We start from the raw sequence: 22,923 nt of genomic DNA, 5'->3' as shown, positions 1-22,923 counted from the left end.
TTAGACAATGACGTCACATCCGTTCTACTTTTTCACACGTGGTTTCCAGAACACAAACAACTTCTGTGAATTGTTTTAAATTTTTGACATTTGTCCAGTTCAAGAAAATTGTCATGTTTTATCTTGTTGGTCTAGGCCTTGGTGATTCTAAAGACATCACTGTCAAAGGCCTTGAAGTCGTCCGGAAAGCCAAGAGAGTGTATTTAGAGGCATACACTTCAATTTTAACTGTTGGCAAAGAAGCTCTAGTAATGCAGATTTTGTTTACTTTCTCTTTCATAACTGGGGGCAAAATTTAAAAACATGGAATCAGGCTTAAAAAAATAAAAATTCCCGTCCCATGACTGACCTCAAAAAAATCATACGTTCTCAAATAATTGATTGCTAATTTTGAGGTGATACCGCAGCCGTATTATATGTATTTTTTTACTTGTGTTTTCTCACGCTGTTGAAATCTGTGTCTCTGTTCTTTCTAATGAACAATTTCAGCTTTCATGAACTTAATTAATTGCTAATTTATCGATGAATGTACTCTAACACTGTCAAGTATCCTTTGTTAGGCTGGTGGCAATGGCTCTGGAGGGGACATTTCCCTTCTCGCCTGCATGTACATTGTATAGAATAAAACTCATCTGACCTATAATGCTTATGTTTGATACACTCGTCTGAGTGAAAAATGCACCACTCAAAACAATGGAAATAATCTGAATGAACCACAAACAAAATTGAAACAGAATTTATGACAGTCAATCATGATGTATAAAAACTTATAAATTTCATTATATTTTCACTAAAAGTCAAACCATAACACAGTTTACCTGCACTGTGTTTTCGACCTATGTCATCATTCGATTTTTGCCTTTTCTGTTTTTGCTTCTTCCAATGTTATCCTCATAGAAAAAACAGTTTTAATTTATTATGCATAAATCTATTGGGTAATATGCCAGTGAATTTATTTCATAAAATACTAACAATTCAAGAAAATTTAATAATTTTTGAAACAAAACAGTGGCTTGCACCAGTCACCTTGACCTGGTTATAAATTTTGAATGTTCTTAAATGAGATCATATACATCACATGTTTCAACTCAAAAATGCTTGACATGTGTTTCATTATGTAATAAATTGAATATTTGAAAAGTTTCAGTATAATATGAATTAAGGAAATTGAGATATAGCATTTGAAACGCTTGTATGACTGGGGAAATGGATATTTGTGCAACAAGTTGCGTTTTGGACGGTATTTGAAAATCACAGCACTATTCAGCCAGCGCGGCTGGGGATTGAACCCGGGTCACTGGATTGCTGGGCCAGAATGCTAACCTCTACACCATAACAATGGTGTCATTTCAATGCTAAACATTAAATAACTTACATTAACACTATATCATGATGTACAAACTGTGCTCATTTATTTATATTTTTGCAGGAAGAGTTCTATGGGAGAGAAATTACTCTAGCAGACAGAGATATGGTTGAAACTGAGTCAGGTAATACATATGAGGGGTGCCATTTTTGGTCAGGAAAATTGTTTTTATAAAATTATTTTATACATAATAAGAATTTTTCATAACAATAATATCTGGAACTATTTCATGCTCGACTTTTTTTAAGCTAAGAAATTGAAATTCATCCGCGCACACCAGCACTTTCCTTGACTAAATTGGATCCAAAAACACAATCGCAAAAACAGTGTTTAGAATTAACACGAAAATGGTCATTGAGACTTAATTATTAATAGCTCATAATGAGCAAGAAGAGCTCAAATTTAGCTGTTGTGTACGGACTGTTCATTGCCATCAGTCTTCTGTTGTCTGTGTCAACATTTTCGTTCAAACAATGCTCTCCTTAAACCACAAGGCCAATTGCCACCAAATTTCACTGGAATGTGCTTTGGATAGTCCTCTTCCAGATTCCTTAAAATAATTTGGTCCCATGTAGATATCTTGTTGCCGTGGCTATCAAAAGGGTGAAAATCTTCTCCTCAGAAACTGTTGGCTACAATTTCAAAATAATTGAACAGAAATGTTCCTAAGGAGGTCCTTCCAATTCCTTCAGGCTATGTTGTTTCTTAAAAAAACTTTGCCGACAATGGGTTACATAAGGGCTAGTTTTCACAATATGACTCTACGAACAACTTTGAAAATCTACTCCTCACAAACTGCTTTCATAATAATTTCACGGAAATGTTCCTAATATTGCCCTTAATCCAATTCCTTTAAGTCATGTGGGAACTGTGCTGACAGTGGTCGAGGCTAGTTCTATATGAAAATCGTTCAAAATCTAACATGTTAAAACTTTAAAAATCTTCTTGTCTAAAACCATCAAGCTTTATAAGGCCCAGATTCTTGATATTTGGTATGCAGCCTCATGTAGTGTTCCTTTACCAAAATTGTTCTTATAATGTCCCTAGGGTTGAAGCTGGCCCAGGAGGCCAGGGTTTTCTATACTTAAAAAATAAAATCTTTGAAATGTTTTGCTCTGAAACTGCATATCCCAGATATTTGGTATGTAGCCTTTTGTAGTGGTTCTCACCAAAAATGTTCAAATAATGCAATTGTGGATCTCAGGATTTCTATTGGCTTTTATAGTACAATCTTTGAATATCACGGCGGGGAATCCACGTGACCAAATGGTAGGTTTCAGTGCAAGATGGCGTCACCAAAACGCTCGACTCGAGCCGAAAATCAAGGCAATACATATAATTATAAAACTTTCTTTATTTTTTAACATAGCTTATCATATGCCCACCTACCTAGTGTGTATTAGCATATCCATGTTTTCCTTGAAACTTTAACCGTTCTCGAGAACACTTCTGCAATGATTCCAAAATGTACGAAATCCGACTGGTAGGTTACAGTTCCATTTATCATTTTGGCTCGGATTTAGCAGAAAATGAGGTTGTAATTTGGGAAAATCGCATAAAACACTTAAGTTTTGTTTAAACATAACAGGCATATGCATTTGGCAACGAATATTTTAATGATTTTAAAAGATATGAGCACGAAAAGAAAATGATAGGTTGCAGCTCCGATTTTTGAAGAGATAGGTTGCAGTTCCATATAAAGGTTGTCGTCTGGACTGCAAATTATGTAATGTGATTGTATCACTGATATTGTATACAAGCATGGAGGAATTGAAATGTGACAAACTGTTTTTATTTTTATGAATTAAAGATATATATATATATATATGATTATTGAATAATATCACGTTTAATATATAAATGAATGTTAAACATCCTGATATTATATACACGTCGTGTATATAATATCAGGATGTTTAACATTTTTATTTATTTACTGCCGATATATTATTATGTGAAGTATTATGGATACAACTTTTCTACCACCTCAGATAAGTACATCCAATAATTTAACCATGCTAGATATTCTCATCTTGCCCACGGGCAAAGATAAAATGCCCGTATGGAACTCCTTTTTAATGGTCACCACATTGTAATTACCTCCCTTGTTGAAGACTGTCGTCTGTAGCATCATGGAAACCTTGTCTTGTGGCAATATTTAAAATGCTAGTTAATTATTTCTCGCTTCGAATGTCACCATAAAACAGTTTTCACGCACCATTCAAGAAGTAATGGTTCACTCTCCTTAGAACTATTTAAAGACCGATTTTACTATTGATTTAATCTGAATCACTGCGCGCATATCCATGGCAACCACGAATTATCTCATATTCATACGCAATTATTTTCACTATGCACAAAAGAGTTCCAGCAAAAAAACTCATTTTTACTTAATTATTTTTAACTGAGGTGGGAGAAAAAGCATCTACCATAGCCACTCGCGAATGAAAGGGTAAACCTCGTTTCCACAAAACACCCTACGCTCGGGTCGGAATGAACCTATCTTACACTCTCGGCCATGGAAGAAACTTATAATCTTTATCCTGATCAAGTGTTAAAGATTTCTTTAGTTGAAGTTACCTTTAGGTTAACACAAGGTTTAATAAATAAAAAATACCAATCACTTGGTTGGTATTTGTTCATTTAAACAAAGGTGGTCTCAATTGGTCCGAAGTTGTTCAACACGGCGCATTAATCGAAAGCTAACTCTTCAATATCTTACATCATATTTTTTCTAGTACTGATATTAAGTCAGGTAATGCATGTTCATGACACGGAAGGATTATAACAGCGACGAATGTAGTTTTATAATTAAACAATGGAGGAATAAGCTAGGTTTGAACCACATCATCCTGCGATTAAACAATATTTTTACATATAAAATGCATGTTGCCATTGAAAACCAGTCGAGTTTAATTCGTTGATCTTGTTCAAACGCAAGCAACAAAGTTAAACGTTATACTTAACTAAAATGGCAAACGTTGCCTTTCATGAGTTCTGCTTACATGAACTGGTGACCAAATATGTAATATGTAAGGAGCGATTTAAAAGTTCAAACGTAAATGGGTAATAAATATATATAGCTTTATTTCCCCCATTTTCTGGAGATGTACATGGTATATGGTAATGCATACATAAGCATGAATATTTACAAACACAATACAAATTTGATAGTACATAGTAATGAAAGAAAGTCACAGTAACATAAATTGCGACAAGTTTGTTTTATACGCATTAAGTTGGTCTCGTTTATAATTTATAATCTGCATACAAGTCTGATTTTACAAACGATTAAGAACAATGATAATGCATCGGCTAAAATCAATAGACTGTTTCCTATTAATTTAAGCAATATTTCTTCGAAAGCGAAATAGAAATAGCTGTTTAAGGATTAGCTCATTTTGTCGAGTGGCATTGTCATTGGTGAAGTGCTCTCATCTAAATGCGTCTTAGTTTAACACATCATTGTATAATTTACCACAGTTCATAAGGAAGTCCGGGTATAATTGTACATCGAGTAACTTTATCAAATGTTCGTCGATTTGGCCAAGTGTGTATATAATGAAGGACTGTCTCGATATCGTACTTAGTAAGTCATACATCGGTCCACTCAAACTTTTAATCGCCACCAGGAATAAAAGTCGCGAATAGCTATTGTTATTTGAGCAACACTCGAACATCAAGTGCTCGAGCTCATGGCTGCATTGTCGATGGCATAAACGGCAATCGGCTGGTCTGGGGGACGCTGGCAGCAAAGACATGCTAGCAGCTTCATGAGGGAGCAGTTCTCGGGACGAGCTCTCGCAACGGACCACACACTTGATAGGCACAGATGCGGATGGATCTGTTTAAACAGATCAAAGTCAGAGTTTGTGTCCATTCTCGCTTTCCATGCATTCACTTCGTGGTTGTAGACAGCTGTTTTGCAGACACCTTTCCAGATGTACTTGTTTGTGAATGACACTTTGACTAGGTTCAATATATAATATTATAACACACACACACACATATATATATATATTAAAGCTAAAATATCAAATGTAAGAACGGCATCAGCATAACATGAACTTTTTATTATGATATTTACAGTGAAAATGGATATATTTGTCGTGTTTTTTTTTTGTTATGAGAATGGCACATGAGTCTTTTCCGATGATCTTTGTTGGAAGCTGTTTCGACAAATTTCATCTAGCCTTTCCCAACGTACACCTAAAGTTTCCCTTTGTATTGCATTTCTGTCTGTGGGTGCTGTCGCTTTCTTTCTGCGTGAGGCCAGTCTTGACCTCACCTTGTGATCAAACGAATGCTCACTGAACACTTCTTTTGTTTTGTTGTATCGCTGCCATTTTTTTGGTTGGCTGTTTAGATATCCTGCATTAATTTCGTTTAGGTTGATCAAGGAAAAGACTCTCTTATTCGTGTCATTGGTCTAAAAGATAAAAATGCATTCCATATGATATATCGAAAATTGCAAAACATCGATTGACATGTCATACAATAAAAGTATACTGGTGTGCAGATTTTATCACAGATAATGGTTTAACAATTCAACTCTAAACGTGTAATATATCAATTTGTCACAGAAAACAAATCATTAATGATGGTAACCTTATAAATTTGTAGGCAGAAAAATCAAAAGTATAAAAACAGCAGTCTCGATGTGATCTTCAATGATTTTATAATTTTAGATGATGTTATAACTATGTAAAAAGAACATGGTATAGAAAAATATTAGTTGAGTTTTATGGGAACCTATATGTTTGGCTTGAACACTAAAACTAAGTCAAAGAATCTGCAGTCCAGACGGCAACCTAAATATGGAACTGCAACCTATCTCTTCAAAAATCGGAGCTGCAACCTATCATTTTCTTTTCGTTCTCATATCTTTTAAAATCATTAAAATATTCGTTCCCAAATGCATGTGCCTGTTATGTTTAAACAAAACTTAAGTGTTTTATGCGATTTTTCCAAATTATAACCTCATTTTCTGCTAAATCCGAGCCAAAATGATAAATGGAACTGTAACCTACCAGTCGGATTTCGTACATTTTGGAATCATTGCAGAAGTGTTCTCGAGAACGGTTAAAGTTTCAAGGAAAACATAGATATGCTAATATAAACTAGGTAGGTGGGCATATGATAGGCTATGTTAAAAATTAAAGAAACTATCATAATTATATGTATTACCTTGATTTTCGGCTCGAGTCGAGCGTTTTGGTGACGCCATCTTGCACTGAAACCTACCATTTGGTCATGTGGATTCCCCGCCGTGAATATCCTTTCCTCTGAAACTGCCAGGCGAAGACCTTTGTTATTTGGTATGTATCCTGGTGTACTGGTCCTTAAGTAAGACTGTTCAAAGTATGACCCTGGGGTCAAAAGTGGTCCCAATACAGAAATCTCAGGTTTTTTTTATATTTATATAGTAATATCTTTAAATATTTTCTATGAAATCCTATATTCCAGACCTTTGATATTTAGTTTGTAGTCTCATGTAATATCCTTTTACCAAGATAGTTCAAAGTCGATGGGGTCCAAGGTTTTCTATATAATTATATAGTAAAATCTTTGAACATCTCTGAAAGTGCAACTTCTTTAGCATCCATTGCAACCACTTATCTTCTTTACCAACATTCATTCATAGCAATCAATGACTACCTTAGGAAGTAATGACTTTCAATGACTTCCGTATCAACCACTTAATTTGAAGCAACATGTACTTACATTCATAGCAACAAATGATCTCCTTAGCAATTTATGACTTCCTTTGCAACCAGTGACTTTCTTAGCAACCACTTACCCATAAGCAATCAAGGGCTTTCTTGTAACCAATGAATTCCGTACAGACTACTTTCATTAATTGCAACTAATGACCTCCTTATGAACTAATGAATTAACAAGCAACCAATGATATTAGAAGCTACCTTCATCAATAGCAACCAATGACTTCTTTTTCAACCAATGACTTCCTTCACAACAACTACCTTAGCCACCAATGACTTTCTTAGCAACTACCTACATCCAATATTAATCCTAGCAACAGTCTGCTTCCATTGCCATCACATCCATTGGCCATGGGAACAAGCAGCTGAATGGGAAACAACCAGCTGACAAGAATCGGCTGTCCTAAAAATGCTTCCTTATCAACCATCAAATTACTCAACAACCACTTACTTCCTTGCCAGCAGAAACATCCTTTATAACTGTCCACTTGTTGGTCATTTTAATAGGGCCATCTTGTGTTATGGTTATATCATTTATTTACCATGCCTGACCATTACTACCACCTATAGATAAAAAGTGTCAGTTCCATAGATTTTTGGAAAAATTATATTTCAGAAGTCTTGCATGTATTTATAATACTTTCAGAATATAAGAATTTAAATGTTATTTGAACTGTTTTCTGATATGATAAGCTGATGTCAATTTTAACTTTGATCCTTGATGGGTTTGTGTATTTGATTTCAGACACTTTACTAGAGAACTCGGAGAAGGAGGATATTGTATTTCTGGTAGTTGGAGATCCATTTGGGTAACCCTCATAGATTTTAAACTATTGGTAAACAATATAAGTATGTAAATGAGTTTGTCCATAGCATAAGTCAACAATAATCATGAAAATTAATGTTTCTTTCAATATGTATCTCCATGTATTAGTACTGGTATTTCATACGCATACAGGCCATGTATGTATCACATGCAATAGTTTAAATAGCTTCTGAATTTAGCATACTTATAAATGATAATGTTAACATGAAGTTAGAAAGAAGAACTCTGTCAGTTAGCATGTTTTATTTTCCAACTGTTTTTAAATATTATCTTCACTGTTGCTTTATCAAAATAAGATAATGGCAAAAAGGATCTCGCAAAATGAAAGCAATGTACATTATTTCAAGGGTTGAAGTTTTAAAGTCTCTAGTTTCTGGTTCCTTATTAATTCTCAATTCACTTTGAACGTTTTTGCTTCAACCTTTAATATGCAAATGGCACCTTTGTGCTTTATATACTTCATAGTAACATTAACTTGCTTCCTGAGCAGAGCAACAACCCACACAGACCTTGTGCTTCGAGCCAAACAGAAGGGAGTGAAATACAAGGTCATACACAATGCTTCTATCATGAATGCTATTGGATGTTGTGGGCTACAGGTAATACACTTAATCTGTTGGACATTGCCTTCTATGAATTTCAGATTGTCTGTATGACATTCGCATTATAAATTTAAGATTATCTGTAGGACATCACTACAAAACATTTCAGATACTATTGACGAGACTGTGCTCATTTTTAGCTATACTAAGGCCAGATGAGCTTTTACAATGGTGCAGTGTTCATCGTGATTGCGATAAACTTCAGTTTTGATTGTATCTTAATCAAACTTATACAGTAGCTAGATATCCATGAGAGCTCGGTTTCTTTCCCAAACCAGTATATTGACTTAATCACTGTTCCTTTCCAAAACCAGCCAGATCCACCCTAGCATGACTTGATTATGACCCTTGAAATGTCAAAATTGCTGTATGGCCTGTGAACAAAAAAGAGCCTCCTTTTCTTATCCAATCTTCACCAAACTTGGACAGTAGTTAAATATTGATGAGAACCTCTAATCCTTTTCCAAAACCAGCCAGATCCGCCACTGCATGACTGGATTAACGTCCTTGAAATTGTTAACATTTCTCATATCAATAGAGCATCAATATTCACATTGCATGTTATATGTTAAAAGACTGTAATGGCGGTGCCCTTGAACTTAAACGAAATATTGGAAGTTAAATATCAGTATGTTTACTACTACCCATACGTACATGCTCTGGATAGAAAAGGACCAAACAACCCATGCCAGTAGATCATGGGCCTCATTGTTTACTTTCTTGGACAGAATTTCAATAATGGTTATTAAGCAATGAAATCTTCTTGTATATTGGCATTGATGTCCTATCTGTCACAAATTTAGTTCAAGTTAAAAGGTAATATGTTTCAGAAATATGTTGATATGTAAAGGATGTTTATTGCCTTGTGACAATTCTTAAAGTATCAATTGCATTAAACTGTCGATAGGTTTTAAAGATAAGATAAATGATGAAGAGAAACCAAGGGGAGAGCATAAATCACCGTCCATACATGCCATATCCCCCGGAGGGGGATAAAATCCCCTGGAATTTCGACCCATCCCCCGGTCTCCCGGAGGGGGATGAAAATCCCCCGGAATTAAAGTGTTTAAAATTACGCAAATTTATCACAGGGTTTAATTATATATGCCTGTTTACAGTTATAATGCCCTTCCTGTCTTGAAGCTTAATTGGATTATCAACTGATGGTGTGTTTTAACAACACCTATTGGGTGACACTTAATAAATCAGCAGGGCACATTTCATGTATTGTTTTGATTGAAACTGACAGAATTTGCATAAGAAATGTCAATTAGACTGGTCAGATAAAAGGACGATTTTCATTGGTTAAAACTATAAATTTTATCCAATCAGAGAGGATGTAACAAATTAAAGCGTTCTTCATAACATGTGTCATTGTCATCAAAAGGATTGATAATTAAAATGTGACAGTAAATTATTCATTAAAGAAAAGGATTAAAATAACTAATAGACAATGCTGTTCTTTGTTATGCCTCACTAATATGTTTACATACATGACATTGACCTTCATCGCAAATATCGGAAAATAACAGAACTTCCAGAAGAGAAACTGAAAGTAGACAATTCGGATGAAATGACTTTTATTTATTTATTATGGTGGTGATGTTTTTATACATATGTTTATGAACTTAAACAATAAATTATGCATTTGCTTTTTATCAGAAGCAAACAAATCTGACTATTTGGGAATTGAAATGAAAAATATTGATAATTCATTTCATTCTCTCTATTAGTCTGAAAGTCATCATTTATGATCATAGATTTTGTATCCAATTTTAGAGGAAGGTAAGCCCATTAAATTGTCTCTGAAACATATTTTTCTGTGAAGTATTCTATTTTGCAAGTGAGTGATTTTATTATGCAATATGGTTGTGTCTCATAAAAATATAGATGAAGTGCTGGAAAAAGGGGTAAACAAGGTGAATTGGCATGTGTGTCATGCCCGTAATGCTACATGGCGATGATGAAAATCCCCTGGTATGTGACCAAAATCCCCTTAAATTCTGGACATAATCCCCTCAGGAGCCTTTCAAAATTATGGCAATTTGTTTTTTTTTCGTACTTGCGTCTTAAAATACTTTGAAATTTTGCTGAATTAGATCTGCTAAAAAATCCCCCTGAATACTACCAAAATCCCCCTGAATTTTCAGACTTTTGAACAAATCCCCCTGAATGGTCTCCAGAAAATATGGCATGTATGTTCACCGTATTTTATTATGGAGAAAAGTAATTCTTCTCTGTATTATTTCAGCTGTACAACTATGGAGAGACAGTGTCGATCGTGTTCTGGGATGACACATGGAAGCCAGAGAGTTTCTACGACAAGATCTGTGTCAACCTGGAGAGGGGCATGCACACTCTCTGTCTGCTTGGTAGGTGTTTTGAGGGGCTTGGACATTCTCTTTCTCCTTTGTAGGTGTGTTTTGAGGGGCTTGGACATTCTTTTTCTCCTTTGTAGGTGTGTTTTGAGGGGCTTGGACATTCTCTTTCTCCTTTGTATGTGTGTTTTGAGAGGCTTGGACATTCATTTTCTCTTTTGTAGGTGTGTTTTAAGGGGCTTTGACATTTTTTTTCTCTTTTGTATGTGTGTTTTGAGGGGCTTGGGCATTCTTTTTCTCTTTTGTAGGTGTGTTTTGAGCGACTTGGACATTCATTTTCTCTTTTGTAGGTGTGTTTTGAGGGGCTTGGACATTCTTTTTCTCTTTTGTAGGTGTGTTTTAAGGGGCTCAGACATTCTTTTTCTCTTTTGTAGGTGTGTTTTGAGGGGCTTGGACATTCTTTTTCACTTTTGTAGGTGTGTTTTGAGGGGCTTGGACATTCTGTTTCACTTTTGTAGGTGTGTTTTGAGGGGCTTGGACATTCTTTTTAACTTTTGTAGGTGAGTTTTGATGGACTTGGACATTCTCTTTCTCCTTTGTAGGTGTGTTTTGAGGGGATTGGACATTCTCTATCTCCTTTGTATGTGTGTTTTGAGGGGATTGGACATTCTCTTTCTCCTTTGTTGGTGTGTTTTGAGGGGATTGGACATTCTCTTTCTCCATTGTAGGTGTGTTTTGAGGGGATTGGACATTCTCTTTCTCATTTGTATGTGTGCTTTGAGGGGCTTGGACATTCTCTTTCTCCTTTGTAGGTGTGTTTTGAGGGGCTTGGACATTCTCTTTCTCCTAGTGTAGGTGGGTTTTGAGGGGCTTGGACATTCTCTTTCTCCTTTGTAGGTGTGTTTTGAGGGGCTTGGACATTCTCTTTCTCCTTTGTTTGTGTGTTTTGAGGGACTTGGACATTCTCTTTCTCCTTTGTAGGTGTGTTTTGAGGGGCTTGGACATTCCCTTTCTCCTTTGTAGGTGTGTTTTGAGGGGCTTGGACATTCCCTTTCTCCTTTGTAGGTGTGTTTTGAGGGGCTTGGACACAATGTGTCTCCTTTTATACCCAATCTTTATGCAACCTGTTCAGAATGCTTGTCTTGTCGTTATGTTATCTAGATCAAGTTTGACTTAGGGTCATGTGTTGTACAAAAATAGGTCAAATGTATTCAACAAAAACCAGATTTTTACAATGGTTAAAGAAAAGTCATCCTGAATGCTTAAAGTAGACTCTGCCTCCGATAGACTGTGCTGGAAACTTAACCACTTGACTGAGAGCTTTAGTGCAGAATGCTTGATCCTTATAATGTGGTGCCATTGCAGTATAGATGATTTACGATACAATATAAATTGATTGCAAGCTCTTCAATAATTATTAGGTTTAATATGGTAGAACATTTGTACCTCTTCAGTGGAAATTGGACATTAATTGGGAAAAATGTCAAAAATATTCGTAAAAAAAGTTTATGAGAATGAGACAACATATCGTTTGTTTTTGGTGTTTTCAAAATGTATTTCATTTCAACATAATAGATGTTATTCAAAAATACTTGTTACTAACTTTTACTCATAAGAGTCATTTTTGTGATAAAACATTTATTTTATTTTACAGATATCAAAGTGAAAGAGCAGAGTATTGAGAATCTCATGAAGTAAGTCTTATTAATATCTTGTCAATTGTCTTTAAAGGGCTAGACACCAGATAGTCCCAAAATCGGCAAATACAGTATTTCCTTAAAACAAGCCTAGAATTGTCAATGCGAGCTAGTAAGGGTTCGATAATACATCATTTTACATTATTAAAGTAATAAAGGCAACAAATTTTGTCTCTGTCTCATCTGTGTGTCCCTGTTTTAAAATAGCGCATAATGGTTTCCCAGTTTAAATCATGTTTATGTTTATGAGTACAGATAAGCATAACGAGGTTATTTTTAAACTTACTGGGATGAACATGGTAGACAACCTCAGTAAATTTTGAATTGGAAAAACGCAAAAAGGATCTATATCCTGTCAGATTGTAAATTGCCAGTTTTTTCCATTTTAAAGGTTTTCCACAATTTCTACACACTTATATAGCTACGGTATTTCATTGAAATTTAGTTGGAAGATATGTATCATTATGATGATTTTTGCAAATAAAATGTGTGTACCAAGAATTTTCAAAGAATTAACATATTGTTTTTAATTGTTTAGATTAATTTTTATCTTCACTTGCTAAGAATCTTATCTAACTACTATTCATCCTTTACATTGATCAATGCATGTCACATCCTTGATAATTTCCTTTTTTGTTTAACAAAAGAGATATTATAGGCTATCCTTAATTTAATCAAAGTCCATGTGCATTTGAAGTAAATCTCGCCATTTGTTCAACAGTTGTGTATGTTATTTTTTCAGGGAAGTTAAGGGTCATGTCCATTTCCTGAAATTGAAAGTAACATTATTTTACCTTCCTGATTCACCATAATTATTTGTATTATGAAGATGAATGATCTGAAACTATCAATGTCATTTTAGAGGACGCAAGATATATGAGCCACCTCGATACATGACAGTGAGTCGGGCCGCTGAGCAGCTGCTGGAAATCGTGGAGAACAGACGATCCAAGGGACAAAATGATTTACGTAGGTGCTACAAATGTTGACCATCATAGAATTTTATTTACATGTATACTTTCCAGTGTGCAAACTTGGATCAGTTAAATTTTATTCATTTATTATATGCTTTCTGATGGTTTATAGGATGACATACAGTGACTTTTTAGTTAAATATAAGTGATATTAGTGGAAATAACAATTAGGCCCGCTCTTACATTTAAATCATCGTGCACATAACTGGGACACAATTTAAGAAATGACATTTGCATACAAATATGCTTGCTTCTCTGAAATAGTACAATTAATGAGATATAAATATTGTTGCTAACTGCAAAATTTATTGAGAGCTTGCAACTTTACATTGAAACAATTATCCTCTTTATTTCACTGATTTAAAAACAGTGAAATAACATTCTGATATCACTTAGTTTTGAAACTGTTACCAATTCTTTTGTCTAAATCTAACACAAGGGCGCATATGGCTTGGATGTTTTGAAATATTTTCTTGATCTATCTGTTTTTTTCTTTTCTTCTGTATGAGAACGGTAAAATGTTAGAGTACCACCAATAATTGTTTATTAATTTACTTAAAGGTCTGCATGAGGAAAGTATTTGTGTAGGAGTGGCAAGGGTGGGAGCTGATGACCAGACTGTATGCACCTCCACACTGAAGAGTATTCAGTCATGTGACCTTGGAGGTCCTCTTCATTCATTGGTTGTTCCTGGACACATGCATCCTCTTGAATTGGACATGCTCAAGTTGTTCACAAACGATCAGACAGTGGTTGAAAAATTAAATGAACTGTATACATAATGGAAATTTTGTTTCATGTATTTGCAGACATAAGTGCAATAATACCTTTTGTTTTGTTTTCATGATATACATACACATAAAATAAATAAGATACAGTAAAAGTAATCATAGATGATTAGAGATGATATATGAAATGTACCTGAACACAAAAGTCAAAGAATCGCTTATAAACAGGATGTATTATTGGGGCAGGGGAGTGTCCAGTATGTTGTCTGCAATGACTATAGAAGCCTGAGTCCAATCATCACCAAATTTGTCCAGGCTGTGAATTGGCATAATATCTATGACATGTTCAATAACCAGCCATATTCATATGCTAGATGCACTCGAAAGTTGTTCCCTTTCATTATAGAAATTACCTAAAATTGATCTTGTTCGATCAATAACTTTTAAAGCCTTTGTCCAATCATCACCAAATGTGGTCAGAACGTGTATGGACATAATATCTGGGAAAAGAATTGAGAACCAGCCATATCGCTAGAGTCACTCAAGAGTATCAGTATTGTCCAATCAATAATTTAAGAAGCCATTGTACAATGATCACAAAATTGGGTCAGAATGAGTATGGGCAAAATATTTCGAACAAGCTCTATAACCAGCCTTATTGCCCGAGTCTCTCCACAGAGTTATCACCCTTAAATTGTAGAAATTACCTAAAATTCGTCTTGTTGGATCAATTACTTGAGAATTCTTTTTCCAATCATCACTAATTATGGAAAGAATGTGTATGGGCAGAATGTCTTGGTCAGGTTCAACAAACAGCCATGTCGCCTCTGCGTCCAGAGTTATGACCCTTGAATTGGCACAAACTGTATTTACAAAAAAAATGCCTGCCTTAATTTGGTACAATCACAGATTGAATCACTTATCATCAAACTTGTCCCAAACTTAGGAAAGGCGTATTTTGTGACATTTGATGCTCTTGTTAAACTTGCATACATGTGATAAAATTTATGAAGATGTGTTGATCCTATATTCATGTTAATGAAGGCCTTTAACTCTAGCTTTAAGAATAGTTGAATAACACCCCTTTATTGACTGGAAAAAAGGATGAGAGTTGGCATCCAATTGATCAAAAAACATTATTTTGCTATACATGAATTTACTTTGTAAAAAATGGTTTTCCAAAAGAAGTCATGTCACAAACACACCAGTTTGGTTCTCATGGTTATTATTATAGGTCAGGGTCAGCTGATCTGAACTTGGTGGTCTTACTCTGCTGAAGAAGCACTGCTTCATGTCAGTCATAGCTTTGTTTGATAGTATGTTTGACTAGTGATACTTACTATTGAATACTTTTGTATTACCATGTACCGTCCATACATATGATGTAGGAAAACAGTTATTGTATTCAAACTTCACTATGCCTCTGACAAAAGTAAAGCTCAGATTGTAATTCACGTCCTAATTCGGAGCATGCATCGTAAAACAATTTATGTATAGATGTATTTATTACTACAGTGTATTAATTTAATCAATGTTAATACAAACATAAAAAAACAATATATTTTTTTTATATTTTTTTTTAAATTCATATTCTACATGTGTAAGAAGCACTCCACACTGAAGCTATAAATAAGAACTATTTGTTCATGGACAAGCTCATCAATGATCTAGTTCAGTATTGGTTAACCAGGTTCTATACAGTATACTGTATTATGCTTGGTTAAACAATACTGGTTTTACTTGCATATATAGCACATGTAATTAAACTGCTGAAAGTGTTCACTTTTTTAAACTGTAACAAAAGGGCCAGTATTTTGAAAAAGAATATTCTTGATGACTACGAGCCGATGCCATTATGGTCTTGATCCGAATCACAGTATAATTCTTATATAAACATAATTATGCATTATCCCATTTCAAATTGCACATAGCGCGGATATTGATGAGGAAGAAATGTTTATGTTAGTATGTGTATAAATGATTAATAACAGTTAAGCTGTTTCTGTCAAACACTGCATGCACAGGCATTCCTTAGACGTTGATCTTTCTTCTTTTGTTTCATAAACCACAAGTTCATTGTACCTTAACTTTCAAAAAACAGTTTAATATTTATGCAAAAAGCTACAGAAACATGCTCAGTATAAAAAAGTTTAAACATAAACCCGGTTTAGTGGCAATGGGCAAACGCCAAAGCTTTCTAGCACATCTTGTGTCTCATTCATGACCCTGCTTTCCATGCACAATGGAGACAAGCGGAAACGCATGACAATCAGACAAACTTTTAAGCCATTGGCTGGCTGTCATGTTTTTTTCTAAGTTTATGCATGTACACATGGTGTCCCACCAAGCCCTTGAAACACACCCTTCGCTGTCTTCGTGTGTTATTAACTTTTTGCAGGGTTTCAGATTCTCAAGCACTTCAATTAAACTTCCTCGAATGCCTTTGCTTTGCATGACTCCACGAATGGCCTCCAGTCGGTTTGTTTCGCCAACTGTTTCTTCGAGTTCTGATGAACATTCGTCATCTGTCGATACACTTTCGTCTATCGCAATAATGCCTTTCTTTGCTTCAAACTTCTCACCTGTCCACATTTCCCACATGACCATTCCAACACTGTACATGTCGTCTCGGGATGTGTAGCAAACGCCGTCACAGTCGTGTCCTGAACCATCCCTGCCAATTCTACTGTTATTCATTTTTACACTTTTAATGAAGTTCACACTTCCCCCTAGCATCTCTATTTTCAATAATCTTGGCGACAAATGAACATAGTCAACAATTTTGACTTTACCCTTCTTTGGAAGTGGGATACTAACTGGTCTTTCAAGGCATATATTGGTCAACTTCACTTCGCCAGTCATGTCCACCTGAAAAGATAATGACATAGATTAACGGATAGTACTGGATTGGAAATAACATAGTCTAACAGACCACACACATAACTGAGGTGCATGTTAGGACTCTGTTTTACCCAAAACAATTACTATAGGTACACATCAGCGTGACGCATTCTAGTACACTTACCCCAATAGTGTCCAGGGACAAGTCGAAATGAACCCATTTTCTTGATTCATCGTGCATATACTCGAGGCCAACAACAATACTTCTCATCATCTTGAGGTAGCTATTGTATCTATTGTTCATGAAATCGGGATCCCCGGTCTTCAAGTCAAGGTACATTCTAAGGCTGCACTGAAGCGGTTCGAAGACCTGACATAATCTGTCTTCCGAACCACCAGATGTCCAGAAGCACAGGCACTTCTGAAAGTTAACCTTGCCAGTGTCTCTGGAAAAATAAAGAATCGTATTACAAGTAGGGAAATGGTACTTTTTATTTATGATTTGATGCTGCCGTAAAGCATTTGTCCAATCTGATAATTAGATTTTCAATAAAATGTTTTTATTTAATGTAGACTACAATGGTATTCGTATTTTCCTTACCCATATGCCTTCAATATTTGCTTGTATCTGTCCACATCTGCGAACTCCACCTTGTGTTTTTGCCTTCGAATACAGACATCCGTTGATCTATTAGCAAATGGCAAACTATATCTTCGGGCAGTTTTTATTTCTGCCATGATGCCCGAGCAAATGACTGTGTCACCTATTTCAATGTTTTTCGCTTGTGCAACAGTTAAGTTTGGAATCGATGTCGGGAAATGCATCACCATGAAATGATTTAGCTGAAAAGACAGGATCTTAAATTTGGCATTCAATGGCTCATAGACCTTTTCGATATCAGCATCCTGTCTCATTTCAGCCTTTAGTTTTTGCAAAAGGTCAAGGTCCAATCGTATTTGCCTTTTCATTTTGTTTTCTTGACCATCAAGAAGGTCGAAAAGCATTTGCATATCTTCTTTAATCACTTCTTTGAGACTGATTCGATCAGTTATTGAGTTAAATACTTTTTCTGCATACTTCTTGCAAACAGCTACCATCTTTTCGGTACTACCTTTTGCAGCAAGGAATTCTTTGGTCATAATGTTCACTGATATAAGCCGTTCTAGCTGCTTAAAACCAACATACGGTAGTCGACCTACCATCCCTATCAAAAGAAGCGGTAGAAGAGGAGCGAGAAGTATTTTCTTTGCCGCAGGCATTCCAGCTATGTTCTGCATGAAGTTTGGAATAACGCTTGTGTCCTCCTCAGTAATAGTTAGTGCCTTTTTGGCGTCTACTTCTGGTCGACCAGCTAACTCATTTTCTACATTTGTTAGCTCTGATTCCAGTGACGGAAACTCCTTTAGAATGGCATCCTGAAGTCTTACAGTGATTGTTTTGTCCAAATGTTCTGACTCCCAAATACGAATGTGTGATCTTATTCGCTCGTAGACTTTCAAACGAACTTGTATAGCTGCCTTTTCCCATTCAGGCTCAGTTGGTAACTCACTTTCAGAGAAACTGAAAGAAATACAAAGTTGCATTTGTCTATTTGTCTATTAAGTTTGGTGCATATTCATATTTACAATACGAAATCAAAGATATTCATATCGCTTTACTCCCTGTATAAATTAAAAAAAAACTCAGTTAGAATCCAACTACACTATTAAAAGAAAATTACACGGACCTGCACACTGACGCCTTTGTTTTTTCCTTTGAAAGATATTCTCTGAGATTATTGGTCGTTTTGTTTACGTCATCTGATAACAGTGCTCTTTGGTCTTGGAAAAACGCCTCGACTTTATTTTGAATCTCGCGCAACCGTCCTTTTGTTTTTGTTCTCATTTCAAGCTTCTTGTCGCCGTCCAATTTGATGTACTTCAGCCTTGTTTCAAAAATGGTTCTACTTCGGTCCAAATACGTCTTCAATACACTGAAAGATTAAAAACAAATATAGAAGGACTCGGAGTCAGTTTCAAAACAGTGAAGCATGACTACTTGAAATCAGGTATGATAAATAGCTATAGTGTCCACCCAGATATGTTTTCTCGGAAAACTTTTCTAAATGACCTTAGTGACATAACAACATTTATGGCATTTTAATACATGCCCGTTTTTTATTTGTTTGTTTTCCTTCAATCCATACTAGTTCGACTTTCCTGTGCGTATGGAACAATACATAAATGGTTATAGGTTGACAATTATATGTTCTATAGAAACACAACAATCAAAAGAGGAAGCGAGTTTCCATTTATGTATGTTTCCTAAATAGTGTAATCTGCATCGTTTTGACACAGAAAACGAGTATTAACATAAAACTTAAAACATTGGCATTTGACAGAATATTGGAACCTACCTGCATCCTTTTAATATCACCATATCCTGTGCTTCAGGCATCAGTCGCTTCAGTTTGCCAAGAAGGAGTGAAAACTTTGGCGCTACTCCTTTTTGGCTTTGGATATACTGGGCTTCCACTGTTGAAAATGGTATGATCTGATCATCTTCGCACCCTGGCCACAGTTTCTTTATCTTTTTCCGTGTGTCTTGCAGTACATCTTCTCGATCGTCAAGCTCAACCTGCAGATTGTCACTGTGTAAATTTGCAATTGTCATTAATGTTTACTAATCTCGATTGCGAAAACCGCATAAACCCATTCTGATTAAAACATATGAAGGTCTCAGGTGTGTTAACCGAAACAGTTGGCCATATTAAGAGGCTACGAGACTGTGCCTATTTGATGGGATCATGAGACCACTTGGACGAAAAGCGGACAATTTTTTTTCTATCACCGTTTTTCGTTTGTCGTTCTGTTTTGAATGTCATTTCTTCATTAGATATCGCAGATATGTACGCTTATTAGGGGGTTCGTTACCTCATCCCATTTATTGCAGATAAATATTGCTATTTCTGGGCGCATCAGCGTTTCGTCAGTCAGTGCTCTTCTGCAAACATTCTGCAAAAGTCGCTCAACCTGTATAGAAGAAAGCAATGTGATATCTGGAAATAACTTCTTTTATCTTAAAATTCTATATGCAAAACAAGAAGTTTAAAGAGCTAACTGCTGTTTGTTTTTCTTATTTGATGTACATGTACTTGCCTTCGTGGTTACGATATATAGAGATTTAATTGATATCTATAATCTATCTTGACTGTTTACACTTACTCTTTCCTGAACACCACCGGCGTTTGTTATATCGATAACGTAGATGAATGCTGCAGCGTTGACAACATAGTCTAGAACTAAATTTTCCATCTCCGCCGTTTCACCTACACCAGGACTGTCCACTATTGTGAGACCGCCCTGAAATAACAGGCATGAAAAAAAACATACTCTTGTAAATCGTGTCGTGTTCATAGACATTTAGAGATTCTTCTCTTACGACTTGATAATGTTCCTTCATACCCTTCAAAACGTTATATTCGTAATTTGTATGATACTGGAAATATCCGATATGCTCTTAATAATTGAGTTTTCAGTTGTAATGTACAGTCGATCTAAAACATTCCCAATACTATTTTGGTGTTTACTTAGTTTCCAGTTTCAATCGATAGTCCAAAATGATAATAATTATCTTAAATGGCATACAGCGTATATTCTACCTTAAGAATGTTGTAAGGTAGGTATATTTCTGCTCGTTTGTAGACTGGTGTGCCGTCTTTGATTGCTTGGACCATTTCTGCAATTTTCGCTTTAAACCTACTCTCGTTGTCGGTAATCTCGATATCTGGTTCCCGGTCATCAACAGGGTAACATATTGCTTTATAGGTCTGGTTGTCGCTGTACCTGATTTTGCAGATGACGTGCGTGTTGCTTAAAAGTGAACTCGGCAAAATTTCTGCTCCAAGAAGTAGATTGATGAATGTGGACTTGCCGGAGCCAGTTTCACCTGCAAGTTATACATAGATGTGTGCAACAAAGATGGAAGGGGTTCATTAAGTTAATAAGGCACTTCTGACTCGGGATATTAAGTATTAACTGAATGCTTTTATAGTGTGGTCTATTTTCTGTTTTCTTAGCGCCTTGAAATATATCGGATTAGGGGTATTTTCTAAATTATGTTATGATATGATCTGTTTTATTTGCTTTATACGTAAACATATTTAACTAGATTAATTTTACCAATAACTAATAATTGATCACACTTAAAAGAAAATACCTAGAACTAGAATCGGGGCGACCTGGTGTTTCACTTTCATGCATTCACTTTCCAACTGAGCTATGATATTAGGGAAAGCTTTCACCAGTTCTTCGACAGCTGTTTCTTCGGCGCTTTGGATCACTCTTGTATACTCTATCGTTTGTTCGAACACGTCGCACATTGCATCTTTTCTGGGCTGTTCATCATTAGTATGCTCTTGGAAGAAGTCTTCGAACTGAAATACATGTATCAATGATAAGAGACCCTCCAATGTATGTAAGGATCGTATTTACAATGTGTGGCCTGATTTACATATGAATTGGCGTTATTTGGCTAAGTATGTCACTTATAAGTACATGTACTATTCAAGATAAAACCACAGCAGTAATTGTTTATCACTGATGAACTAATACAGTTTAAGCAGCTTTGTATACATGTATTTTCGCGTCCAAAATATTAGAACAAGGAATACTATCAATAACTTATTTGTTCCAAAACAAATAAATGTAGGAATTAAAGTTATATTTTATAGCTTGATATTAGTATTAGATTTCAAAACGAAAGTAGTACGTACTTGCTCTCTTGAACTCCCTTTACTCAACCGGTGAAGTTTTATTTCCTGTCTTAACTTATGCAGCTGTTTTATCTGGGAGAACTCAATTTTATGTTTCCTGCACATCATTATGGCCTCTTTCATGTTCAGTTTGTCTATTTTCTCGTCCTCCTGTAGGAGATTGTCGTCTGCCACAATGTATTGTGCCGCCATGTTTAGGATCGATTGTCATGTGGTTTGGCGAGTTATTATCGCTGTTTGTACGAAAATGTACGATAAAATGTTGTCTTATTTGTAGTTCACATTTATAAGTATCATTTCAATGAGTTGTTTAAGCTGCTTGCGCATCTGAAGGCATTTCTCTAAATACTCGGTATTTTTAGGATAAATAATTAAATTTAAAACTTCAAGTGAACGAGGCTTATATATAAGTGTTTAAATACTGACATTTTAACGAGATATAATTAAGTCTGTTTTCAATGGTCTTTACTATTTCCATTATCTTCAGCTCGCTTATTTTTTTTACTCACCACGTTCACCAAATATCACATCCAATAGCGATATACTGGACGGGTATAATATTTTAGTTTATTCCATAATAAAAACCGTCATATAGTATGTTGTTCCCTGAAAATTTTACTATATTATTCAAGCGTTTCCATTACTAGACTTGTGATTCGTGTACAGACATGAGGCTGTCACGGTAAACAAAGAAGGAAATATTTGTAGTAGACCATAATGATACCCACGTTCATTTACTTCCTCTTTCGAACTCAGTAATAGTATAGTATGGCTTAATCCCACAGTGCAAACGTGGGTGGGGAAGGCCAAAAATTAAAGTGTTTCCATGCATTTATGAGTTTTGAGGAACAATCTTTTTAAGGAGTAATACATACATCCTCGTGTCATTATTTTTTTTTTTTTTTTGGGGGGGGGGGGCTAATAAGGAGTTGACCAAATTTTACGAAAGAAGATTTTATCAGAGTCTGGACCAAAAATCATTTGCATTATTTCGGAAAAGTCTGTCGAAAATAACCATGTTTTTGTGTCAAAATACCCCAGCATACCTTATCAACAATGTCTTGTGAGTTATTGATAATATCTTTTCAAATAAG

General features: G+C 35.4%; 2 protein-coding genes across 2 annotated transcripts; one reads left to right on the top strand and one right to left on the bottom strand.

Moving 5' to 3' along the window:
- The first annotated feature begins 23 nt into the window (after window positions 1-23).
- On the top strand, window positions 24-15,689 carry LOC128213939 (diphthine methyl ester synthase-like). The gene is made up of 8 exons (XM_052920056.1): window positions 24-248; window positions 1,430-1,490; window positions 7,835-7,898; window positions 8,406-8,514; window positions 10,769-10,889; window positions 12,490-12,529; window positions 13,395-13,501; window positions 14,068-15,689. Exons 1-8 carry the CDS (start codon window positions 114-116, stop codon window positions 14,286-14,288), a joined length of 858 nt encoding a protein of 285 aa, XP_052776016.1. The 5' UTR covers window positions 24-113; the 3' UTR covers window positions 14,289-15,689.
- Window positions 15,690-15,838: 149 nt separating this feature from the next.
- On the bottom strand, window positions 15,839-22,548 carry LOC128213935 (uncharacterized). Its single transcript, XM_052920049.1, has 11 exons — window positions 22,339-22,548; window positions 21,830-22,062; window positions 21,274-21,490; window positions 20,717-21,003; window positions 20,280-20,417; window positions 19,989-20,087; window positions 19,472-19,692; window positions 18,803-19,048; window positions 17,677-18,636; window positions 17,260-17,521; window positions 15,839-17,102 (listed from the first exon to the last, which is right to left on the bottom strand). Exons 2-11 carry the CDS (start codon window positions 22,019-22,021, stop codon window positions 16,449-16,451), a joined length of 3,276 nt encoding a protein of 1,091 aa, XP_052776009.1. The 5' UTR covers window positions 22,022-22,062; window positions 22,339-22,548; the 3' UTR covers window positions 15,839-16,448.
- Window positions 22,549-22,923: the final 375 nt, after the last annotated feature.

Source organism: Mya arenaria, chromosome 13 (genome assembly GCF_026914265.1).
Source record: "Mya arenaria isolate MELC-2E11 chromosome 13, ASM2691426v1".
NCBI classification, from domain to species: Eukaryota; Metazoa; Mollusca; class Bivalvia; order Myida; family Myidae; genus Mya; species Mya arenaria.
The sequence above is the reverse complement of the archived record's forward strand: the minus strand, read 5'-3'. Positions and strand labels throughout refer to the sequence as shown.

Coding starts and splice junctions, on each gene's coding strand:
- LOC128213939 (XM_052920056.1), top strand. CDS start 114: ATGTTTTATCTTGTTGGTCTAGGCCTTGGTGATTCTAAAGACATCACT. Junction 12,530..13,394: donor AGTATTGAGAATCTCATGAA/GTAAGTCTTATT, acceptor ATGTCATTTTAG/AGGACGCAAGATATATGAGC. Junction 13,502..14,067: donor CAAGGGACAAAATGATTTAC/GTAGGTGCTACA, acceptor ATTTACTTAAAG/GTCTGCATGAGGAAAGTATT.
- LOC128213935 (XM_052920049.1), bottom strand. CDS start 22,021: ATGGCGGCACAATACATTGTGGCAGACGACAATCTCCTACAGGAGGAC. Junction 20,418..20,716: donor TACCTTACAACATTCTTAAG/GTAGAATATACG, acceptor CTGTTATTTCAG/GGCGGTCTCACAATAGTGGA. Junction 18,637..18,802: donor ACAAAGGCGTCAGTGTGCAG/GTCCGTGTAATT, acceptor TATTTCTTTCAG/TTTCTCTGAAAGTGAGTTAC.